This window comes from Theropithecus gelada, chromosome 1 (assembly GCF_003255815.1).
Source record: "Theropithecus gelada isolate Dixy chromosome 1, Tgel_1.0, whole genome shotgun sequence".
Taxonomy (NCBI): Eukaryota; Metazoa; Chordata; class Mammalia; order Primates; family Cercopithecidae; genus Theropithecus; species Theropithecus gelada.
In genome coordinates this window covers 10,130,458-10,152,157 of record NC_037668.1, presented here as the reverse complement: position 1 = coordinate 10,152,157, position 21,700 = coordinate 10,130,458, and the positions used below count along the sequence as shown (strand labels likewise).

The window sequence follows — 21,700 nt, the reverse complement described above, 5'->3', positions numbered from 1 at the left end:
TAGACATTTTTTTTTTGAGACGGAGTCTCGCTCTGCAGAATAGACATTTTTTTTAATATACATTGCCACTTCTAATCAAAACTAGATATTGGGAAATAAATGATTTTGGTCAAGAGACCAAAAGTTTACATAGTGTAAAATACCATAACTATCCAAATATAAATCCAAGCTCCTCAGCAGCATTATCCTTCAGAACAAAACGGAATGCCTTTTTAAAAGTCTTTCATATTTTAGTGTACTCTACCAATTATAGTATTTTAAACAACAAAGTACTATTTGGGAGAGCTACAAGAAGGATAGAGATAATATTTGCAAAATTATTCTGAAAACATTAAAGTAATATATATAAGACACAATATATATTAATTTGAGACTGTTTTTGAAGAAAGAATGATGATAAAAACAAATAATCTAAAATGAAGATATCAAGCCAGAATTAAGAAAGTATCTGCTTCAGAAAAGACAACTATTACTGAGACACTATTTGAACTTTACTTACATAAGAGATGTCCATGCATATAACAGGTAGTTTGTGTCCATACAGTGAGAGAAAAAACTAAACATTAAAAAAAATAATAATTAATGTCTGTCTATAAAATATGGGTATAATTTATAACATGTAGATCTAAAATATAACTTTAAACACATTTTTAAATTGCTTTATATTTGTATTTTCAAAGACAACCCACAAAAGACAGCTTTGTAGGAGTACCTGTGTCCACTACACAGATCCTCCATGCACTTGCCAAAAATACTGCAGTATAGTGGAGGCAAGGAGGCCCCCAGAAGCTTACTGCCTCAGTCAGATCTCTGGATCTCTTCACTGAAAAGATTCCAGGGCACTTGTTTCACAAAAAAATTCCCAGGCCCAACCTGGTCCTCTCAACTCTCTGGGTATAGGGCTCAGTAATCTGTATTTTTAAAAGCAATCTAGATGATCCTAATACATAGCCAAGTGTGAAATCACTGCCCAGGACACCTAGCAATGCTCTATGACTACTTAGTATGACAGAATTTTCTGTCCACAAGATTTTTTGAACACATGAAATATAACTTGCTTTAAACAAAATTCATGAACGATAGAATTATTTTAAAATGCTAGCTTCCCTAGTATACTTACATTGCTTTGATTCACACACACATTTTTAGAAATGTACTACTGCTGGGCACAGTCAAGGCCACTTCTTTATAGCCTCAACCCAAATTCTTAAGGTCAGTGAGTCAGAAAGGGAAAATATCCCCGGGCATAACCACTATACCTTTAAAGTATCAACATAGAAAATTTTCACAGTACAGTCCAGCAAAGACACAGCCAATAGCTTTTGATTGGGAGAGTAACTGACACACAGAACATCTTCATCTAGTTGCAAGGTTCGGGTTTGCTTCACAGAAAGTCTAGCACCACAAAAAACATCAAGAAAAAAATAAATGAGTATACAAATTCAGAAAAATCCTAACTCTTTAGAGCACAACAAACGATACAATATGTCAAAAGGCCATTCAATAACTCCCAATTTTCACTCCAAAAAATGGGTACAAAAAAATATCTACTCACCTCTTTTGGGTACTATTTTCATCTTTCACTAACTCAAAATCCCAGAATTTGACAGATTTATCTGCACCACCTGTCACAAAGCCACGCTGAAAATCAAATGAAATTTCAATTAAAAACTACTTTAGCATAAAAACTTTGCTATGAAGATACATTTTAAAAGTCTAAGAAAGTATTTTCATTTAATGTCCTGGGATAAAAATTAAGAAAAATGTGGTTCTCCCTAGCTCCTTTCACTGCTCTTTTGGGTCTGCTGCCACAAACCTTATGTGAAAATTCCTACCATCGACTAACATAGGCAGAAATAATAATAACTTATGAAAAGTTCTAGTTATACTATTATCTAGCATCAAGAAGAAAAAAAAACTCTCAGTAAACTAGTTTGAAAAATATACATAGAATGGAAAATCTACGTTTCTTTAAAGTATTCGCCTCAGAAGGATATAAATTTAGTCTGCAATGTCCCTGCTTAAAATATGTTGGAAGCTGTTTTCCATTATCAAGAAAATTAGTCTCGTTACATGGTAGTGTTAGTGTAAAGTACATAGAACACTGGATCTCAAGTGTCTGTTCTGCCACCTCATAGATTTATAACACAAGGAACAACCTTTCTGTAATCCCTAGTTTTGTTGAAAAAAAGACCACACAGTTTATGGAAAAGATAGAACACTCTACAAATGCAAGATTTATTACTATTTTAGACTCACGGCTGTTTTGTTTGGACCCCAAGTGGTATTAAACACTCTAAACTTCAGAGATTTTTTTCCAAAACTAAGATCTACCTTCAATGGATGAAAATTTTCTACCATTGAGAATATTTAAATAAATGGGCAAAATTTCTTAAGGTGTTGTCAAAAATAAAAATCTCAAGATTTTCTAAGCAACAGCCCCATTACTAGAATAAGCATACTTTTGCCAGGAACTGCTCTGAAGGTGAGCACATATTTATTGACTTGTAAGGGCTAACATACTTGCTAAAATTACTAAATTTGTACAGTCATAGATGTTTGTTTGGGAAAAAAAAGGAGCAGCAAAGTCTACTCAGTTCTCTGCATCATGTTGCCCAAGAGAATATTTCCCCTTAAGAAGTATTACAAAACATTGGCAAAAAAATCACGAGGGTGAGCGATTGATGTCATGTTGCTGATAAGCAAAAGTAGCCAAACAAGATTTCATTTCATAATGACAGCTAGTCATTTACCAGGTATATAAGAAGGCATCATGTATGAACACTAAAGATTAAACCAAAAAAAAAACAAAAAACAAAACTCAGGCTTTCTTTAAAGAAACCATGAGAGAAATCTTTCTTAGCAGCAATAAATCTTGATATAAGAATTGAGAACTGTAGCCAGAGGGCTGAAGTCCAGGGCTTTAAAATCTGGTTTAGTTACCTGATCTGGAGAGAGGGACATGGACCATAAAGCTCCATCATGTGCATCTATTGTCTCCAGCAGATTCCCCGAGGCCAAGTCATAAAGCTGCAGCTTCCCTGTCTGGGAAGACACAAAATGAGCACAGCTCCAGTGAACATACTTACAACCTCCATGATTCATGCCTGCACAATTTAGAAAAGACTTCATAACCAAGCTGCAAAAATGTGATCCACTGCTTAGGAAATGGATTCCACATTCCATGTTCTATATTTCCTATTTGATTAAATACTATTAAATCCCCTACTGATGTGCTGAGTTAACCTTGGCAGGGCTGCCATGTGTATAAGTATGGAATAATACCACTGTGCAGTACTGGACGCGTTACTTTCATTGGTTCCACAACTTCAAAAGGAAAATATCATGACCACAGGCAAATCAGAATAAACAAAATAGCAAATGCAAACCTAAAAGCCTTTAAAGTTTAGCCAATCCTTTAAATGGATGATCCTCTACAGTTATTGGCTTAACCAACTCTTTTCCATCTGCTTTTCGTTTCCTCCTCTGCAATACACTGACAATAAGAAATGGGATCTACCTACAACACTGAAGGCGGCAATGAATTTTTAAAAATATCTTAATGGCATGAAAGCAATCACTTTAACATTCCTATTTAGAGGTCTGTATATGCCATAGTCATGGTGTCAGCATGTATGCTAACACACACACAGAGGCAAAGCCTGCTCTACAATGAGCTTCTGCACAATGTGGTACAGACAGCATAAGCGTTTCCATGTCTGCTTATTTCCACGTGGCTGTCTCCCAATCTGACTAGCACCTAGGAATGAGGACTTGATCAGTTTGTCTTTACCGAATGCTTCTGTCTGCCAAGCATGATATTAGGTACATAATATATTTAATTATTACCCTTAATATATTTTATCATTCATTAAAACACAATTACATATGTGCTCATAAAAAGATGCATGAAAGGATGATCACCAAAATGTTAATGGTAGTTATCTCAGGATCATGATTTTAATTTTCTTCTTCATAATTTTTAACAAAGTAAAACTTCAGTAAACAAAATATGTAATAAACTAACATCCTCCTAGATTACTTAGCTCCAGTACATCTCCAATATGCTAAAAAGAACCAGATTTCTTAATTTTATGAATTTTTAGTAGAAAAGATCCAGATATCCCAGAAAAAGTCTCCATTTACCTTTGTTCCTATGACCACCTGTCTATCACCAGGTACAAAGAATGAGCAAAGTGCATATTCACAGGTCATTGTGCGAATACACTGCAGTGTAGACCTATGAGAAAGAAAAAATAAAGAACTCATGTTAAGAGAATCTGCTTCCCCATTTTAGAGGTCAGTGTGTAGGTTTCGATGCACTTACTCAGACAGATCAACATAAATGAAGACAAGTCTTAAAAACCCTTGACTCACATACAATTATAGTCATGGGAGAAAATACTAAAGAGCACCAAACTTTGTTTACTTTATAAGGCCTCCAAATCCTAAGGAACAGAAATCACACAAAAGCAGGGTAGAAGTGTCTGTTGGGCTCCACAGAGCCCAATCTGCCATTACCAAGAAGTGAGTGAGTCTGAAGGGTTACAAGTCAAATTAGTACATCATTACAAATATCCCTACATTTTTTATAGGACCACAAACATTCATTAATTAAACAAATATATATCAAATGTCCACTTAACACACATTTACTGAATGCCCACTACATACCAGGTACTGTTCTAGGTGCTGGAGATACAACAGTGGATGAAACAGCAGAGGTTCCTTTTTTTTTTTTTTTTTTTTTTTTTTTTTTTTTTTTTTTTTCAGACGGAGTCTCGCTCTGTTGCCCAGGCTGGAGTGCAGTGGCCGGATCTCAGCTCACTGCAAACTCCGCCTCCCGGGTTCACGCCATTCTCCTGCCTCAGCCTCCCGAGTAGCTGGGACTACAGGCGCCCGCCACCTCGCCCGGCTAGTTTTTTGTATTTTTTTTAGTAGAGACGGGGTTTCACCGTGTCAGCCAGGATGGTCTCGATCTCCTGACCTCGTGATCCGCCCGTCTCGGCCTCCCAAAGTGCTGGGATTACAGGCTTGAGCCACCGCGCCCGGCCACAGCAGAGGTTCCTAATCTCACAAAGGTTAACATTCTTTGGGAATAATAAATATGTAAATATGTGTATATCAGATGATAGGTGCTACAAAGAAACATAATGCTGGGAGAAGGGGATGAAGAGTTCAAGGAGTAGGGTAAGAATGATAGGACTGTCATCTGATAAGACACAGAAAAAGCTTATGGATAAATGGGGAAGATGGATCCAAGCAGAAAGAACAGGGACATTCTTATTCTGTTGAAGGAATAGCAAGAAGGCCAGTGTGGCTCTAGTGGAGGAGAAAAGGAGTAGTAAGAGATAAGGTGTGTAAGGTAGGTAGAGTGAGATGGAACTACTGGAAGTGATCTAACTTCCACTATAAAAAGATTACACTGGCTACTGTGTTGAGAACAGACTATAGAGGGGCAAGCAAGAAAGCAGGGACACCAGTCAGGGGGCTATTACAATAACCCAGATGAGAGATGACAGTGTTTGAATGGGGCAGTGGCAGTGCAGGTGGTAAGATGAGGCTGGATTCAGGATCAGTTTTGAAGATAGAGCTGATAGGATCTGCTAATAGATTGGATGAATATGGGATATGAAAATCAACAATGGGCTGGGTGCGGTGGCTCATGCCTGTAATCCCAGCACTTTGGGAGACCGAGATGGGTGGATCACTTGAGGTCAGAAGTTCGAGGCCAACATGGTAAAACTCTGTCTCTACTAAAAATACAAAAATTAGCCAGGTGTGGTGGCACATGCCTGTAATCCCAGCTACTCGGGAGGTTGACACAGGAAAACCACTTGAACCCAGGAGGTGGAGGTTGCAGTGAGGCGAGATCACATCAATGCACTCCAGCCTGGGCGACAGAGCAAGACTCTGTCTCTAAATAAATAAATAAATAAATAAATAAAAAGAAAATCAAGAATGGCTACAAGGTTTAGACTACAACAACTGGTAGCAAGTAATCATTTATTAAGATAGGGAAGTCTGAAGGAACAGCAGGTGGGAGGATTTTTGGAGACATGAACATCTAAGTTTGGTTTGGGACACATAAAAGTTTGAAATGCTTAATTAGACATCTAACTGGTGACACAAAGTATTTGTATACATGAGTTTGATGTTTAGGGAGGAGGTTAAAGCTGGATATAAATGTATGTGTCATCACACAGAGAAAGCTACATGACAGGAGATTACATAAAGTGAGTTTAGATACACAAAAGGCCCAAAGACTCTACCCTAAAGTACTCTAACACTTAGACGTCATGAAGAAGGATGGAGCGAGGACTGAGAATAAATAGACAGCAAGAATAAATAGACAGCAAGGGGAAATAATGAAAGTCAAAGAAAGTGTTTCAAAGAGAGGAAGTTATCAATTCAAGGAGAGAGCATAAAATAAAGCTTTTAGCTCACTGGATTTGGAAACGTGATCACTGATGACAATGACTGTTTTGCTGAAACGGTGGGGACAAAAGCTTGATGGGAGACAGATGAAGACAGAATGGAAAAAATGGAATCAGAGAATGGGGTAGTAACTGGAGAGCAATGCAGGGTGAGAGGGGGTTATTATTTCCTTTAAGATGGGAGATATGATCATTAGCTTAAAGGTTTTGGAGATATTTGGTTTGACAACAGAAGCAAGGTGTAAAACTGTCATCTAGGAAAGTAAAAGAAGGGTGAGAAATTAGGGTACAATTACTGGGCAGCACTAACAGGCTGCTTTTTATTAAGTTTAAAGAGTAGGTAGTATGGTTGTGTGTTTTTCTCTAGCCAAGTACAGTTACAAGCGCTAGACATGGAATAAGCTTGCCTTTTTTTTTTTTTTGGCACATTTTAAAAGGCAACTTTTTCTTCTCTAAGCTCTACAGGCTAATGGCCCAAACACACTAAAGACAATTGTATTGAGGGCCTTAAGAAGTTAATAACTAACCCTCAAGAGTACCAAAAAAACTTAAAAGTAAAGAAATACTACTAAATACAGCTATATAAAACATCATTTCACAAACCTGTTCCATATTTTAATGGAATCAGCTGCAGCTGAAAGAACAGCAATATTGTCTGAGCTGAATGACAAAGTCCGCACATCACTACGATGACCCCCAATGGTGATTCTGCTTGTCCTGACAGGCTGAGGAGTAGGCAAGGATGGATTCAGTGAATACAGTTCCACCAGGTTGTTCTGCAGCAAGAAGACAGCCTTTAACTCTCCTTGAGGTGAATGAATCAAGTCAAAGGATCTGCATAAGAAAATAATCATAAATGTTCTAGCTACCATCTTAGCTCACAAGGTTAACTTTTTCCAGGAAAAGGCTTTGCAATGTCCTCTATCTATATAAAGCCTGAATAACTATACATAATTTTTCAAATAAGAGTGCTGTAAGGCTGGGTGTGGTGGCTCACACCTGTAATCCCAGCACTTTGATAGACCGAGGTGAGTGGATCACTTGAGGTCAGGAGTTTGAGACCAGCTTGGCCAACATGGCAAAACTCCATCTCCACTAAAAATACAAAAATTAGCTGAGTGTGGTGGCACAAGCCTGTAATCCCAGCTACTGGGGAGGCTGAGGCAGGAGAATTGCTAGAACCTGGGAGACTGAGGTTGCAGTGAGCCGAGATCATGCCACTGCACTCCAGCCTGGGCAACAAAGTAAGTCTCCATCTCAAAAAAATTAGGGGAAAAAAAAAAAAGAGTGCTCCGAGTATTGAGTAGGCTTTTAAGTCAAAAAAAAAAAAAAAAAACAAAACAAAACTAGGCTCAGATCCTGGTTCTGATACATACCTTCGTTTTGTGTATGTATTCTTTATAAGTGACTTTATATCCTTTCTGAATGTGGGGCACACTTTTATTTTTTTTTTCAATTAGCCACAGGAAAAGACAGTAAATGACTACCTAAAAGGGTACTACAATAATCCAAATACAAGACAAAAAGTGGGCCCATGGTTAGGGCGACAGGAGCATGGTGTGACACAGATGTCTCATGACCACTGTCTCCAAATATATAATTCATAGACAGCTTACAAATAGCATGAAAAAGCCAATAATACTTGGTAGCTGACTATTTCTATGATAACTTCAGATAATTTATTTTTACTCACTTGATTTTGGCAGAAGTTTTGATATTAGTCACCCGCTGGATTTCATCTTGCAGACTCATTTCAACATTAACTTCAGGATCTTCCTCCTCTCCTTTGCAAGAATGTAATCTAGAGGGAAGAAGAAAAGTGTATCATGCTCTTATTTTTCTAGAAGCAGCTTTGCACTTTGAGTTCAAAATCTGGCCCCTCGACCGACAAACTGTGTGATTCTGGAAAAGTCACTTAACCACACAGGATTACCATGAGAATTAAACAATGTAGTATAAGTGGAAATGCTTTGTACACTACAATGTCATAAAGTATTATTTCACTTAATAGCTACCCTTAAGAAATGGATTCTGAACGCAATAGCCCATAAAATTTCTTGTAACAAGGTCCTTGTAATTACAACTATTCCACTGAAACGTCTCTGGTTATTTTTCTAATTTCAGGACTTTTTAGAAAACTCATTAACCTGCACTTAACAATCCAACCATGTTAAATAAACCAGAATAGGTCTCAAAAGATTTGCTGAATCAGATGATTTTCTCTCTCTCTGAGACTTGACAAATTGGGGTTATCGGTACCTCACAAGTTCTTCTTTAACTTTTAACGGTAATTGATAAGAGAGTAAATATTAAAGAAGCCAGTTTTTTTCAGTAACATGGGGCCTATCCAGGATATTTCATTATTAATATAAGTATTAAGAAAACATACTTTGCTTTCTTTCTAGCTTTCTTCATCTTCTTGTCCATTTTCTTCTTAATTTCCTCTTTGGAAAGGATACAAAACAATTCTAACACAGAATCAGTTCCCTAGAAAGGCAAAAGGTTAATGTGAGTCAAGGAGAGGTAATCTGTAATTTACCTAATTCTCAAAAGTAAACAACAATATTTATATTTCTTCCCTTAGTTAATCTCTCTGGGTTTGCTATCTCATCTGTAAAATGAGGATATCACTTCCTACTTGTAGCATTGCTCTGAAGGCTAAACAAGAAGTTAAATGCTTTTAAATTGCTTAGAAGAGCAAGCATTTAATAAATGGTTGCTAATAAAAATAATATTGGTGTAAAAGTAATTGCGGGTTTTACCATTACTTTTTAAATTACTTTTCCAATTACTTTTTCACCAACCTAATAGTAATTATTATTTCTGTTGTTGTGCTAATAAAACTAGAGATTATAGGTCCACACAGTACCATATAATGAATTATTAACATGAGTCAAGAAAAAGTCATCTTTACATTGAATATGAAAGAATGAGTATTTGAAAGGAACAGCCTAGTCCTTGTTATTTTCTCCTAAGTATGGTACTCACATGGCAAGCAAGAATCCTGCCTGTCTTCTCAACTGCAAGGTTTACAACTCTGTCTCTTCCTTCCCGCATTATGGAACCAGCTTTTCTACATGAAAGGATTCGCTACAGAAGAAGCAAGAGCAGATGAAGGTTAGATGTAAGTTCTGCTGAACTTCTGAAAAAAATATAATTCTAATAAGTGCAAGTGACAAAAATATTCCCTAAAGTGATGATTCCCTAAAAATCTGCAATTCTTACTTTCCCACTATTCAACACAATTAAACTTAAGAAAGGAAAATGAATTACATCCTCAGGGGCTTCATCCATCTCAAAGGTACCATCCTCTGCCTCAAGAGTATCTTGTATTCCAGGAGAAGATCCTTTGATTTTCTTGGGGTCTGGTTCTTCCAGGTCTTCAATCTGTTTTATAAAAATGGGAAAATAAAAGCTGAAATAGTATGTTCCGGGAGGTACTTTGTTGTTGTTGTTGTTGTTGTTGGAGACAGAGTCTTACTCTGTCGCCCAGGCTGGAGTGCAATGGCATGATCATATCTCACTGCAGCCTTGATCTCCTGGGCTCAAGCCATCCTCCCACCTCAGCCTCCCAAATAGCTGAAACCACAGGCACCGCCATGCTTGACTAATTTTTAAATTTTTTGTAGAGACAGGTTCTTGCCATGTTGCCCAGTCTGGTCTCAAACTTGTGTGTGGACTCAAGTGATCCTCCTGTCTCAGCCTCCCAAAGTACTGGGATTACAGGCATGAACTACTGTGCCTGGCCCAAGAGGTAACTCTTAATCCTGAAGACTTAGAAATCTTTCTTATGGCCAATAATAGCTTCTAATCTGTGATCTCCCTTATCAAACCTCTTCAGTAGCAGGGCAGGTATCAGAACTTATTAAAAACTGACTACATAATATACAAACAGAATATTACTCATTATACTATCTCCAAAAACTTTCTATAGCATATAGACTACTGTTTAGTGACAACAGTGAAAAAACGACCCCACTCTTCACTAACTTCAACATTTTCTCTGTATTTAGGTGAAAGGTCGACCATATTGTAGAACAAAAAATTCAAATTGGCATTAGGAACTGCAAAGGCATCGCAAGACAGGTTGATACATTTTCTCCTTAAATAAAAGATAACCCCTAGCCTACTAATGTAACTCCCATCAAAATGGCTGCTGGACACCGCACACACCGAAATTCAGCTAAACCTAAGGTCTGCAAGCTTTTCTTCTATGTAAATTCTTTGAATGTCTAAGAAAAAGTTACAGATCTTTTCAGAATATACATATTTATAAACATAAAATTCTACATATATGTTTGAGGAGAAAGGTTCACAGATATTCTGAAGGCCATCCATGGACCCCCAAAGGTCCAAGAATATCTGATTAAGAGTGCCACAAAATAAAACATTAGTATTACCAGAAACTGTAAGCCTAAAGCTAACCTGAGCTCAAATAAATGAGGATAATGAGCATACAAGGAAGAAAAGCTTTTTTAGGGTTGCAGGTTATTGATGTGATAGAATTCCTTCTAATACTATGTGAAGTACTCAATAATTACATCTGATTCTAAAACCAAGGTGCTTATGAAACTTCTAAACATGACACTGCCCATGATTTTAAAAAGTAATTACCTCTTGCAGATAAGCTATGTCCCATACCCTCAGTTCACTGTCTGAGGCTCCAGTGATGAGTCGCTTTTCTTCTGACACCAGAACCAACCCCCATACCTATGGAATATAAAAAGATTTGAGTAATACAACTTTCAAGAGATTCCAGGTAGTATAATATGATGTTCCAAAAGTCTAAGTTACACCATAGTGAAATGTCTTTAGCACCTTAAAGGCAAAGAAAAGGCATAGCGACAATCCTTTCAAAATGCGCTAAGAGAAATCTCACTTTTACAGAGAAAAAAAAACGGCCTGCGGTGAAACTGTTACTTTTGTGATACTACGAGTTTGTCTCTAACCTCCTATAATCAAATTAAGATAATAGCTGTTCAGCATAAATCTTAACTGAAATCCACTCAAATGATGATTTTAAGTCTTCTATTTCTTTGCTTTTAGCAGTGTCTAGCAAATAAAAGGTGCCCCACTAATGTCCATGGCATAACTTTCAGCTTCAAGTATCCAGGAATTAAATAAAGAAAATAATATTGTTGCAAATCAACAAATAATTTAATCTTCTTGTCATTAATTCTAGGTATTACCTTCCTGAATGCCTGATATGAATAAAGCACTGAGGATGCAAAGATGTATAAAAAACAGTCCCTGAACTCAACTAATTAGATCTGTGTTCAAGTAACTATTATAACAGCTACCATATGCTGCTTACCTATCAGTAAGCTAGATGCTGCACACATAATATTATTAAACTTCCCTACATTCATAAAAGTGGACACTTATTATTTAGAAATGATGAAACTCAGGAATTAAAAACCATCCAAGGTCAATTTTCACTACATATGAGAGCATCAGTATCTGCTTCAATGGCTGGCATTGCTTCCATCAAACCAGCCTCACTATCCCTCAAGATGGCATATAATTATTGTGTGCAGTAAAAACAAAGAGCCATGAAAGGGGAAGCGAAGAACACCTTTTCCCTTTTGCCTTCCCATTATTTCCCTGGGCCCATGACCCTCCACGTACCTCAGTCCGGTGGCCAACCATTGTTTTAAAGCAGTGCTGAGTATCAAGGTCCCACCATTTCACCATGGTATCTTTCCCACTAGAAGAAGAAACAGGAGAAAAAAATATATATCCTGTTTAGGAAAACTTATTCAACTAATAGGGAGATCCAAAACTCACTGTTGCTTTAAAAGGAACATATGCTTCAATAATGTCTAAAGTTCTGATTCTCTCTGATCTTTCTTTTGAAAAGCAAAGAATCATAACTTTCCTTGTAGTTATTCCTGTGCAGAAAATAAAATGTTCCACCTACAAGCACAAGAATGACTTTAGATGCAGAGTACCAAAGAATACAGAATTTGATCCATCATGGCTTCCTCCTATCATTTCCATCATCACAGCATTGGCATTCCCTCAGACAATCTACCATGGAAACATCTTAGACTTCTCCCATTCCCTTGTCTTCCTGTCCAGTTAGTCTCTTGTCCTGAAAATGCCTCCTCTGTGAAGTTTCTAAGTATTGACACCTTCTAGTCCGTTTCTGTACACTAACCTGAACTTAAGTCCTACTACCTGAATTATTTTAACAACTTCTCATTTGGTCTCTGTCCATTGCTGTTCTTTCATCCCATCCAATGTGCAACTGTCAGATAACCTTAATTTTTAATATTTGTACTCACTCAATGTTCCCTGTAGAATGAAAATCAGGCTCTTTGGCAGAATTCTCAAAATTTCCCATTTATTTGTTCCTAACCCCCTAAATATAAGCCCTCCCAGCCAATGGCCTCTACTACTCCTGCTCAAACACCTCTTCCCTACCTCTTCACTACATAAATCTAATATAATCCTCCTTCATGAGCAAACTGGAAAAAAAAAAAAACCCTCAAAAACCTGATTTACAAAGTCCATCCCATATAACCCCACCTTACAGTGTTATTTACTTTCCTTTATATTCCCTAAGCTGTAATATATATATTTTCTATTAGAACTATAGAATCATTCTCTTACAGAACCTGTGTTATCTGAACAAGACACTAATTTACCTGTATCCTATCCCACAGAAACAAAGCCACCATTGGTAAAGCATTTAGTGCTCACAGCTTTTTCTGAGTTATTACTATGGTTCCTCTAATGCCTGGCAAACCTTGGTATCTCAGCTTTTCCTAGGTGGCCATTCTTTAGGAATATTCATTATTATGTTAGGTTGAACAATATAAGATTGTTGATATTTGATGATTTTTTATGTACACAAATAAAAATTTCAAATGGTTCATCCTAATAGGTGTTTAGGAGGACTATGAAGTACAGTACATCTCTCCTCAAAAGGCGAGCCGAATTTAACACCTGGTATTCATATCTTCCCTCTGCTCCATATTCTGATTCCTGGCTTTCTAGATATCTAGAAGGTAAACAAAGCTCATTCTATAATGAGCTTCAAAAGGCTAAGAAACATGGAAAAACTGATATCAAGAGAAAAGAATGACAAATTAGAAAAATTATTTTAAAAATAATATAACTTTAGACAGCTCTACAATACTACTTAGAAGAAATGGAAAAAAGGAAAGCAGGAGAACAGGAGAGAACACTAATGCATAAGCATGAGCACACTGCTCATGAGAGAAATGAGTAAGGAAGAAAGCAAATTCTCTCTTCCTAAAAAAGAACTGGAAATTAAACCATTATTTTTTTACCTAGTAACTAGCAGGTTCTTTTCTCGTAGAAACAAGGCTTGTGTGATGGCGTCCTTGTGCCCCTTTAGACGGTAGAGACCACTTTCATTGATCACATCCCATACAATAACATCTGTGTCCTAAAGGGATCAAATAATACAGATGAAAAATAATTTTCTTTACCACATATGGCCTAACTTGACAAACAATGAGACTTAATTATTACAAAGGCAATACATAGTCCTTGCAGAAAATTTGGAAAGCATGGGGAAAGTACACCAGCCTTATTCCCACCATCCAGAAATAATCCCCAGATATTGTTATTGCTCTAGTTTTTATGTATAATCTAGGTTATTTTCCTATTAGAAATCTGAGATCATGCCATTCGTATCATTTTACAACCTTTTCTTTATTCATTAATTATTTCCATTTCTTCCATGTTATTCTAGAGTGTTCACATTTTTAATGCTCACATAATAATAAATTCTAAAACGACAGCACAACTTATTTTAAAATGTTTCTATTTTAGACATTTAGGTAGTTTCCAACTTTCTGCTGTTATAAATATGCAGAAGTGAACATTCTTATACACAAATTTTTGTATGTATATCTGATTAGAAAAAACTAAAATGAAAAGTTCTTGGGTTGTATGATATGTTTATTTTTAAAGTTTTAGATTGATACCATCAAAATGATCTCCAGGTTGGGTAAATCTATAGAACCAGCAGGGATATGTATGACAAGGCCTGTTTCCCATTCACTTAACTCTATTATTAGTTTTCTCAGAAACTACTACCAAACTCATAAGTAAAAAATGTTCAGTCTTAGTATTTATTTTAATTTACATTTATGAATACAAATGAAAAATATTTTACATGCTTTATGATGATTACTGGCCATTAGTATCTCACTTGAATTGCCAATTCATGTCTTTCTTTTGTCTATCATTCTTTGGGTGTCATCTCTTACTTGACTGTTTGTAAGTTATTAATAGATGAATGATACTAATTCTTTCTTTTTATAGTGAAAATATTAAATATTTTAACTTTTTCAGTTTCCTCTGACTTGTTTTTAATGTACAAATGTTTCAAGTATTCCAATCTACCAACAGTTTCCTTTTTATTTCTTTGCTAATACATTTAAAGTCCTTTTCTACCTTGCTGTCAGATATCTACTTATATATTTTCTAGTTTACTTTAAAATGCTATTTTTTTATAGTTAAGTCTTTAATCTTTGTTTTATTTTGGTATATAGCACAAGGTAAAGCTTTAATTTAAAATTTTCCCCCAAATAGCCAGTTGTCTAAGGACTGTTTTATAAGTAATCCATCATTTTTCTACTTACTAAAAATGTCATCTTTAAAATACACTAATTAGGAATGTAAACGTGGATGTGTTTCTGAGATTTCCATTTGGTTGCAAAAATCTATTTTGCATTGATACTTGCATTGAAGTATCAATATGATACTTCTTAAATTTGGGTTTATACGACATTTTAATATCTGAAACTCCTGTTTTATTATTCTTTTCTTCCCAAATGTTGGTGTTTCCAATTCCTTTGCTTTTCCATATTAGGTCAAGTTCTAAGTAACAACTAAAACCTTTACAACATCTATTTAAATATATCTATATCTATATATAAACATATGTCTAAACATAGCTTTAGCTATATAAATCAATTAGAAAACACTACCATCTTTTCAATGCCTTGTCTTCCCACTCAAGAACATGGATTATATCTTTACAAAAGTCTCCTATTCCATTCTTCAGTAAAGTTTCATGGTGTTTTTATGTCTGTTACTTAATCTGTTGTGAATGGAATCTTTTATATTTTCTAACTCATGACTTTTGAGATATAGGAAATCCTACTGACTTTACAGAAGTCAATGGCAAACAATTATTATTTTGTCTCTTCTTTTCCAGTCTTTGTTTTCTTTCCTTATTTTACTGTTTCGGGTAGCACTTCCACAATAAGAGTTATCATGGCTCTCTTGATGAAGAGAAGTATTATTCCTATACTTAATAGGTTTTTATCAGAGAACATGATAAAATGAACAAAAGGAAACAAAATGAACTTCCCAATTCACACCCATCCTCCTCACTCTATTTCTACCATTATACTACTTTGTATATTGGCAGCCCATTGTTTTACCTGACAATTTTTGTCAACAACTTGCTTCGGCATAAGCCTTACATTCCTTTAATATATCAAAGTCTGGGTTGATTCAAAGGCTCACCTTGGACCCAGATGCCAGTCTGCCTCCTAGCTGATCATACTTCAGGGTAGTGATAGCTGCTTTGTGACCATTGAAGGTCACATTTCCTTCCCCACTCAGGAGACTGAAGATTCGGATCGACCCATCCTCATACCCAACAGCTAAGTGTAGCCCATCTGGGGAGGGGCACAAGCAAGTAACTTCTTGTTTAAGCCCCTGAAGGATAAGAATCTGAAATTATAAAAATGAAAAACAATGTAAAAGAGTTAAGCATGAAATCAAGGGAATAGCATAGGAATACTCAGGCACAGTAAAATTAAGAGCACCAATAATTCCAAATTACTCTTATGAATAAAAATGAAACTCTACAATCCATTTCAAGTTTTTTAATATAAAAATTAGTATTTGTACTAGGCAATGAAATATTTAAGAAAAAGCTTAATTATTTTCTCCAAACCCTACATTGGTGTAATACATATAAAAACTCCCTAGGCAATAAAATAAATTTAATCCCTTTAATGTAAGTCTTGATCCTAGAACAACACTACGTGATTTTCAATAAAGAGTTGCAAATTCCTTTAACTGAGACCCATTTTATAAGAAAACAATCTGCATGGCAATCGAGTACTACAGTGGTTTTCACCACAAAGGACTCTGGGTGGCAACAAGAATCAAAGTAGTAATCTCTTGGGAATCACAAAATGAGTGGACAATATCAAAATGCCTATATTTGGTTTGGCAAAAGTGGTAGGCTTAGGGAATTCAGTCACACAAAGTACTGAAGTCTAGTTTAACAACACTTGGGCCTTATCCACATTAGAAAAACATTCTGCCAACATAGAGTTACCATCCTTTTACATGCCTAATATTTTATAACCAGCTATAAGCATAAGTCGAACTTGAAAAATAGAATTGGTAGAGAAAAAATACATTAGGAATAAATAATTACTACAAATAATGACCTGTAAATATTCCAACAAATAGACATCTAAGAAATAAGTTCCTATTTCTTTGTGGTTTTCAGAATTTAGTGGAGAAGAACACAAAGGAACTTGATGCTTGGCTAGCTAGACCTAAAGGAAAAAGATTTCTCTTCTCTTCTAAGGGCACACACACGCCAAAAAAACTCATGATAAATAAATCAGAGCTCCCCCACTCCTACTACCTCTCCATCCTCAAGTACCAATAAATCAATATCAAACTGGTCATTTTGGGCTCACCTTCTCTCCTTTCCTTAAGTCCCAGATGAAAACGTGTTCACAAGCTGGTACTGCCACATAGCGTCCTTTCTCACCACGAAGTGTCACAAAGACAATATTACCTTTTTGGCTGCCAATGACGCCAAAGACGGCACTAGCAACATAGCGTAGGTACTGCTTGGTGAGCCCCATGTTATGATGTCTGATACCACAGGTGAGGCAATCTGTGCACAGAAACAAAGAAAACTCAGCTCCTTGGGTGCCTTGGTTCTACTAGGTTAGTAAACACCAACTGCTTTTTGTTTTTTGTTTTTGAGACAGAGTCTCACTCTGTCGCCCAGGGTGGAGTGCAGTGGCGGGATCTGGGCTCACAGCAGACTCCGCCTCCTAGGTTCAAGCGATTCCCCTGTCTCAGCCTCCCGAGTAGCTGGGACTACAGGCATGTGCCATCACACCTGGCTAATTTTTGTATTTTTTTTTTTTTAGTAGAGATGGGGTTTCACCATGTTGACCAGGCTGGTCTCCAACGCCTGACCTCAATTGATCCGCCCGCCTTGAAGTGCTGGGATTACAGGTGTGAGCCACTGCGCCCACACAACACCAACTGTTTATCATGTCATTAAAAGCATGTAACTTGTGACTTCTTAATCTTTATTTACTCTGAATAATTCACTGACCTAAAATACCTAGACATCTTCATTTTTTATTCCTGTTGACTCAATATAATCCCTCTTCCTCAAGTTCCAGATTAGTCATATTGTCATCCCCAACTCACGCGTATCTGACATTATAGGCTCAATGCAGCTAATTTACTTCTGCCCATTCAACCAGCATCAAAGTTTTTACATAGAGATTGGTAGTCTGAGACTGAACATATTTTTCAGTGACTATTTATTGAAAACCTACCAATTAGACAGGCACCGTTCTAGACACTGGATATACACTATTAATAAGACAAAATCCCTAACTTCATATTACTTAACCTTCTTGTACAGTGGTTCTCTAACTCTAGTATACATCCAAATTACCTGGAGGGCTTATGAAAACACTGCTAGAAAACACCATCTCATCTCTTCTCCCAGCACCTGTTTCTGATTTCATGAGTCTGGGGTAGGGCCTAGAATTTTTCATTTCTAACAAGTTTCCAAGTGATGCTGCTGTTGCAGTTCTTGGACCACACTTTGAGAACTATTAGTCCATGAAAGTCTGTCCTTCATTTCAAAATCAGAGCAGTCACTTACCCTTGGCATAGAAAATGGGTGAGCAACTTGGCACACTGTTTTTGGAAAGATGCCATAATTTCTGCACTTTTATTAAATTCACTGAAAATCCATAATCCACTGGTTATGTATAAAAGGGACAAGAGGTGAATGAAGGAGATAACAGATCAGTCCCATCTGTTCTTTACATGGAAGAGTAAAAAGTATCCCCAAAAAACACCCATGCAACTTAAAACACACAAAAATAAAGAAGTTACAGTCTTTTATGAGGAGCTGTTTCTTTTTGCTATTGTTTTTTGTTTCTTTGGTTGGTTGATTTAACTCTACAGGGTCTTTCTAATTATCAAATGCTGTTTTAGTCTACTTCAACAAAAAAAATTCAATCTCAACTCCCTGATAATATTTTCTGTTAATAATCACTTACTGGCCTCATTGTTTCTCTCACAGGAACCAACATAAAGCCAATTTAAAATCAAGGAAAGATAATGTTAACAGGATAATAATGCTCTTAGCCTAGGCCATTTGATTAATTCCTTCGCAATTCCTCTTATTCCTCCAGACTCTGTAGTTGTTCCTTATGTTTGCCTGTCTTTGGCCATCTACCACCTCCTTCTATAGTATCTTCCTTGGAGAATTCATATAGCATGCCTAGGTCCACAGACTCCCATATGTCTATTTCCAGTCCTGCCCACCTACATGAATACTAATTATAGAGTTTCCAATATTTACTGAACATCTCCACTTGAATATCTTACAGTTTCATATTTAACATGTCTATAACCAAGCCTGCCTTACTTCTAGTATCCCTCTCTTTTTTTCAGACACTAAGACACAATTTTCCCAGTTACTCAGGCTCAAAACCATTTAATAACCTTTGAATCATTAATAAAAAATATTATTATAGCAGCCAAGATTTAGCGAGTGCTTACGCTATAGTAACTGATAACATTAAATGTATATAACTTAGTAAACATATGCAACTGTTTAATTACATACAGCAATTAAGCAATTAATGAAATGAGTTAACATATGCAAAGCACTTAGAAAACCCTCTAACACATTGTAAATATAAGTACAAAAAAATTATCCATAAGGACCTGGTGTGGTGGCCCATGTCTGTAATCCCAGCACTTTAGGAGGCCAAAGCCTGGAAGTCAAGAGTTTCAGACCAACATGGGCAACACAGCAAGACCCTATCTCTACAAAACACTTTTTAAAAAATTAACCAGGCATGGTGATGCACTCGGGAGGCTGAGGCAGAAAGATCACTTGAGTCCAGAAGTTCGAGGTTGCAGTGAGCTATGATCACACCACTGCACTCCAGCCTGGGTGACAGTGAGACTCTATCTCTAAAATAAATAAACAAATTCTCCACAATAACACTACAAGGGAAGTCACTCTTCCTATCTCTATTTTACAGACAAGGAACTCAGACCCAGAGATGGTAAACTGCTAACCCAAAGTCATTTAGCAGCTAAGTGCCAAAGTCAGATCCCAATCCAGCCAGTCTAACTCCAAAATTTCTGCTTTTAACCACTATGCTAAACTGCTTCTATTTGCCTCTTTCTCTGTAGTCAACTCCACCTGACTGTTACTCTGAAACAGGATGCCTTTCCCTCCAGCACTTTCAGTTCCAGCTCTTTATCACTGGGTTACTGCACTGACTTTCCACCTAGCACCTCCGCCTCCATGTTTTTCACTCTTTTCATTTAAAAGTCATAATACTACCGACTAATCTTTTCAAATGAGCTTTCCCATCCTAAAGCCTTGAAAAGGCTGAATCGTTTGCCAGTTTTCAAAAACTCATCCTGTCTAACCTCCGTATTTCTCGAATAAACGTTCCTGTCGGGCTGGCTAGTTTCCTTCCTCGTCCTGCGACCTTGTATTCTTCATAGTATTCGTTTTACTCAGAATAAATGCATTTTCTCCTCTACTTATTTTAATCAACGTTATCCTCTGAGGCCCACTTCTTTTCGAGTAAACCCAATTCTCGCGGCCTTTTTTCATACCCTCGATATTTAAACTACCTCCCAAACAACTTGCACTGTTCACTTTGTTCCACGTGCACAGCTTTCGCCTCCTTTCGGACAGTTCATGACCAAATCTTCTTCCGAGACCCCATCATCTCCGCTTCCTAACCCACAGCCCCCAAAATGATGTTTCCATGATGCACTGAGGGCCTGGACCGTGGTAACAGACCTGCCACACATTCCTAAACGAGTCTTCCGTCAGGAGAGAGTGACGGAGGGTTCCACACATCGAACACACGGTCAGATCATCCTCAGGCAAGCCCGTGCATACGCACGGTCAGGCAGCTCTGCTCAGCACACGCAACCTCGCCGAGTAGCTGAGGGGCTTCCAAGTACTGCTGTGGGGACGCCCTTAGTTACCTGAGTTCCCCCAGCCCTAGCAACCGGCCCTAAATACGCCCGCCTCGGCTGCTGCTGACATCACGAACGCCTCAGACAGAATCTGCAAAATCGGAGCCGCACAGAAGGCTCTCAGCTCCAAACGTGAACCTCCAGGACTCACCTCAGCCTCCACGAGGCTCCCAGCCGACTGGGCCCGCCCACAAGACCTGCCCCTTCCGGGTACGTTCCGGAAGCCTCTTTCTCCAGAGGTTCCCTTTGCCTTCCAGGAGGAAATGACGGAGAGAGTCGGGCGCTGATTGGCGAGCTCTGGCCGGGAGCGGAAGCCGGTGTTTCGCAGCCGAGAGCATTTGCAGCTGGTCACTCCAGCCTCCTGGGACTTTGACTCGCCCTACTCGGTGCGCTCCTGCTGAGGGTCGTCGGAGATGTCGCTCGGCCGCCTTCTACCAGGAGCCTGATCCGTCCCGCCCGCCGCCCGGATGGGACCGCCGGAGTGCTGTGAGAGGCGGGGCGGAGACCGGGAGGGAAGGCGGGGCGGAGAGGGCCGGGGGCGCGGCCCGAGGCGCACGGGACCCGGCCCTGGTCGGGATTGCAGGCTGAGGTTTTAGTTCTGTCACTTCTCTGGAAGAATGAGGCTGGCACCACTTCCTCGCCTGTTGGTTAGGTTCTCGCCCGAGGCGTTGTCGGGGACGCCGTGTTGACGAGGAGTGAAGGGGTAGGCAGTCGGCGGGCACTAGGGACAGTGGTGCCCTAGCCAAGAAGGCGCGCGCCCTAGGGTGCAAGTGTATAGGGCCGGCGGGAGCCCTTGCTGGTTGTAGCCCCAAAGACAAGTCCATGTTGCCGTTCCTGTGGACTGGACATTCCACGAACCGAGAGCACCTCGGGTGAGGGGTAGGTAGACGCTGAGCCCAGGATGGTGCGTTGTCTAGGTCCCCGCAATCCCTGGAGTGACACTGGCCTGGCTTTGTGTTTCCGCTCTCTGG

The 21,700-nt window shown here is 38.1% G+C and overlaps 2 protein-coding genes across 3 annotated transcripts in view; one reads left to right on the top strand and one right to left on the bottom strand.

Annotated features, from left to right (window-relative positions):
- WDR3 (WD repeat domain 3) overlaps positions 1 to 20,946 on the bottom strand; it is a 29,908-nt gene extending 8,962 nt beyond the window's left edge. The window contains exons 1-17 of one of the 2 annotated variants that reach the window (XM_025390618.1): positions 20,548 to 20,718; positions 18,370 to 18,468; positions 17,150 to 17,352; positions 15,951 to 16,160; positions 13,736 to 13,854; positions 12,066 to 12,144; positions 11,052 to 11,147; positions 9,711 to 9,824; positions 9,426 to 9,527; positions 8,827 to 8,924; positions 8,131 to 8,238; positions 7,041 to 7,271; positions 4,147 to 4,240; positions 2,944 to 3,045; positions 1,556 to 1,641; positions 1,260 to 1,395; positions 500 to 556 (exon numbers count right to left, since the gene is read on the bottom strand). In XM_025390618.1, the coding sequence (XP_025246403.1) occupies positions 500 to 556; positions 1,260 to 1,395; positions 1,556 to 1,641; positions 2,944 to 3,045; positions 4,147 to 4,240; positions 7,041 to 7,271; positions 8,131 to 8,238; positions 8,827 to 8,924; positions 9,426 to 9,527; positions 9,711 to 9,824; positions 11,052 to 11,147; positions 12,066 to 12,144; positions 13,736 to 13,854; positions 15,951 to 16,160; positions 17,150 to 17,320 (1,803 nt within the window). In that variant the 5' untranslated portion in view covers positions 17,321 to 17,352; positions 18,370 to 18,468; positions 20,548 to 20,718. Of the gene's footprint in view, positions 1 to 499; positions 557 to 1,259; positions 1,396 to 1,555; positions 1,642 to 2,943; positions 3,046 to 4,146; positions 4,241 to 7,040; positions 7,272 to 8,130; positions 8,239 to 8,826; positions 8,925 to 9,425; positions 9,528 to 9,710; positions 9,825 to 11,051; positions 11,148 to 12,065; positions 12,145 to 13,735; positions 13,855 to 15,950; positions 16,161 to 17,149; positions 17,353 to 18,369; positions 18,469 to 20,547; positions 20,719 to 20,880 lie in introns of those variants that run through there. The other variant, XM_025390611.1, reaches the window with a different exon arrangement.
- A 38-nt stretch (positions 20,947 to 20,984) lies between these two features.
- Positions 20,985 to 21,700, top strand: part of GDAP2 (ganglioside induced differentiation associated protein 2) — a 62,791-nt gene continuing 62,075 nt past the window's right edge. The window contains exon 1 of the mRNA XM_025390630.1: positions 20,985 to 21,215. The gene's annotated coding sequence lies outside the window, so the exon portion shown is untranslated. The remainder of the gene's footprint in view (positions 21,216 to 21,700) is intronic.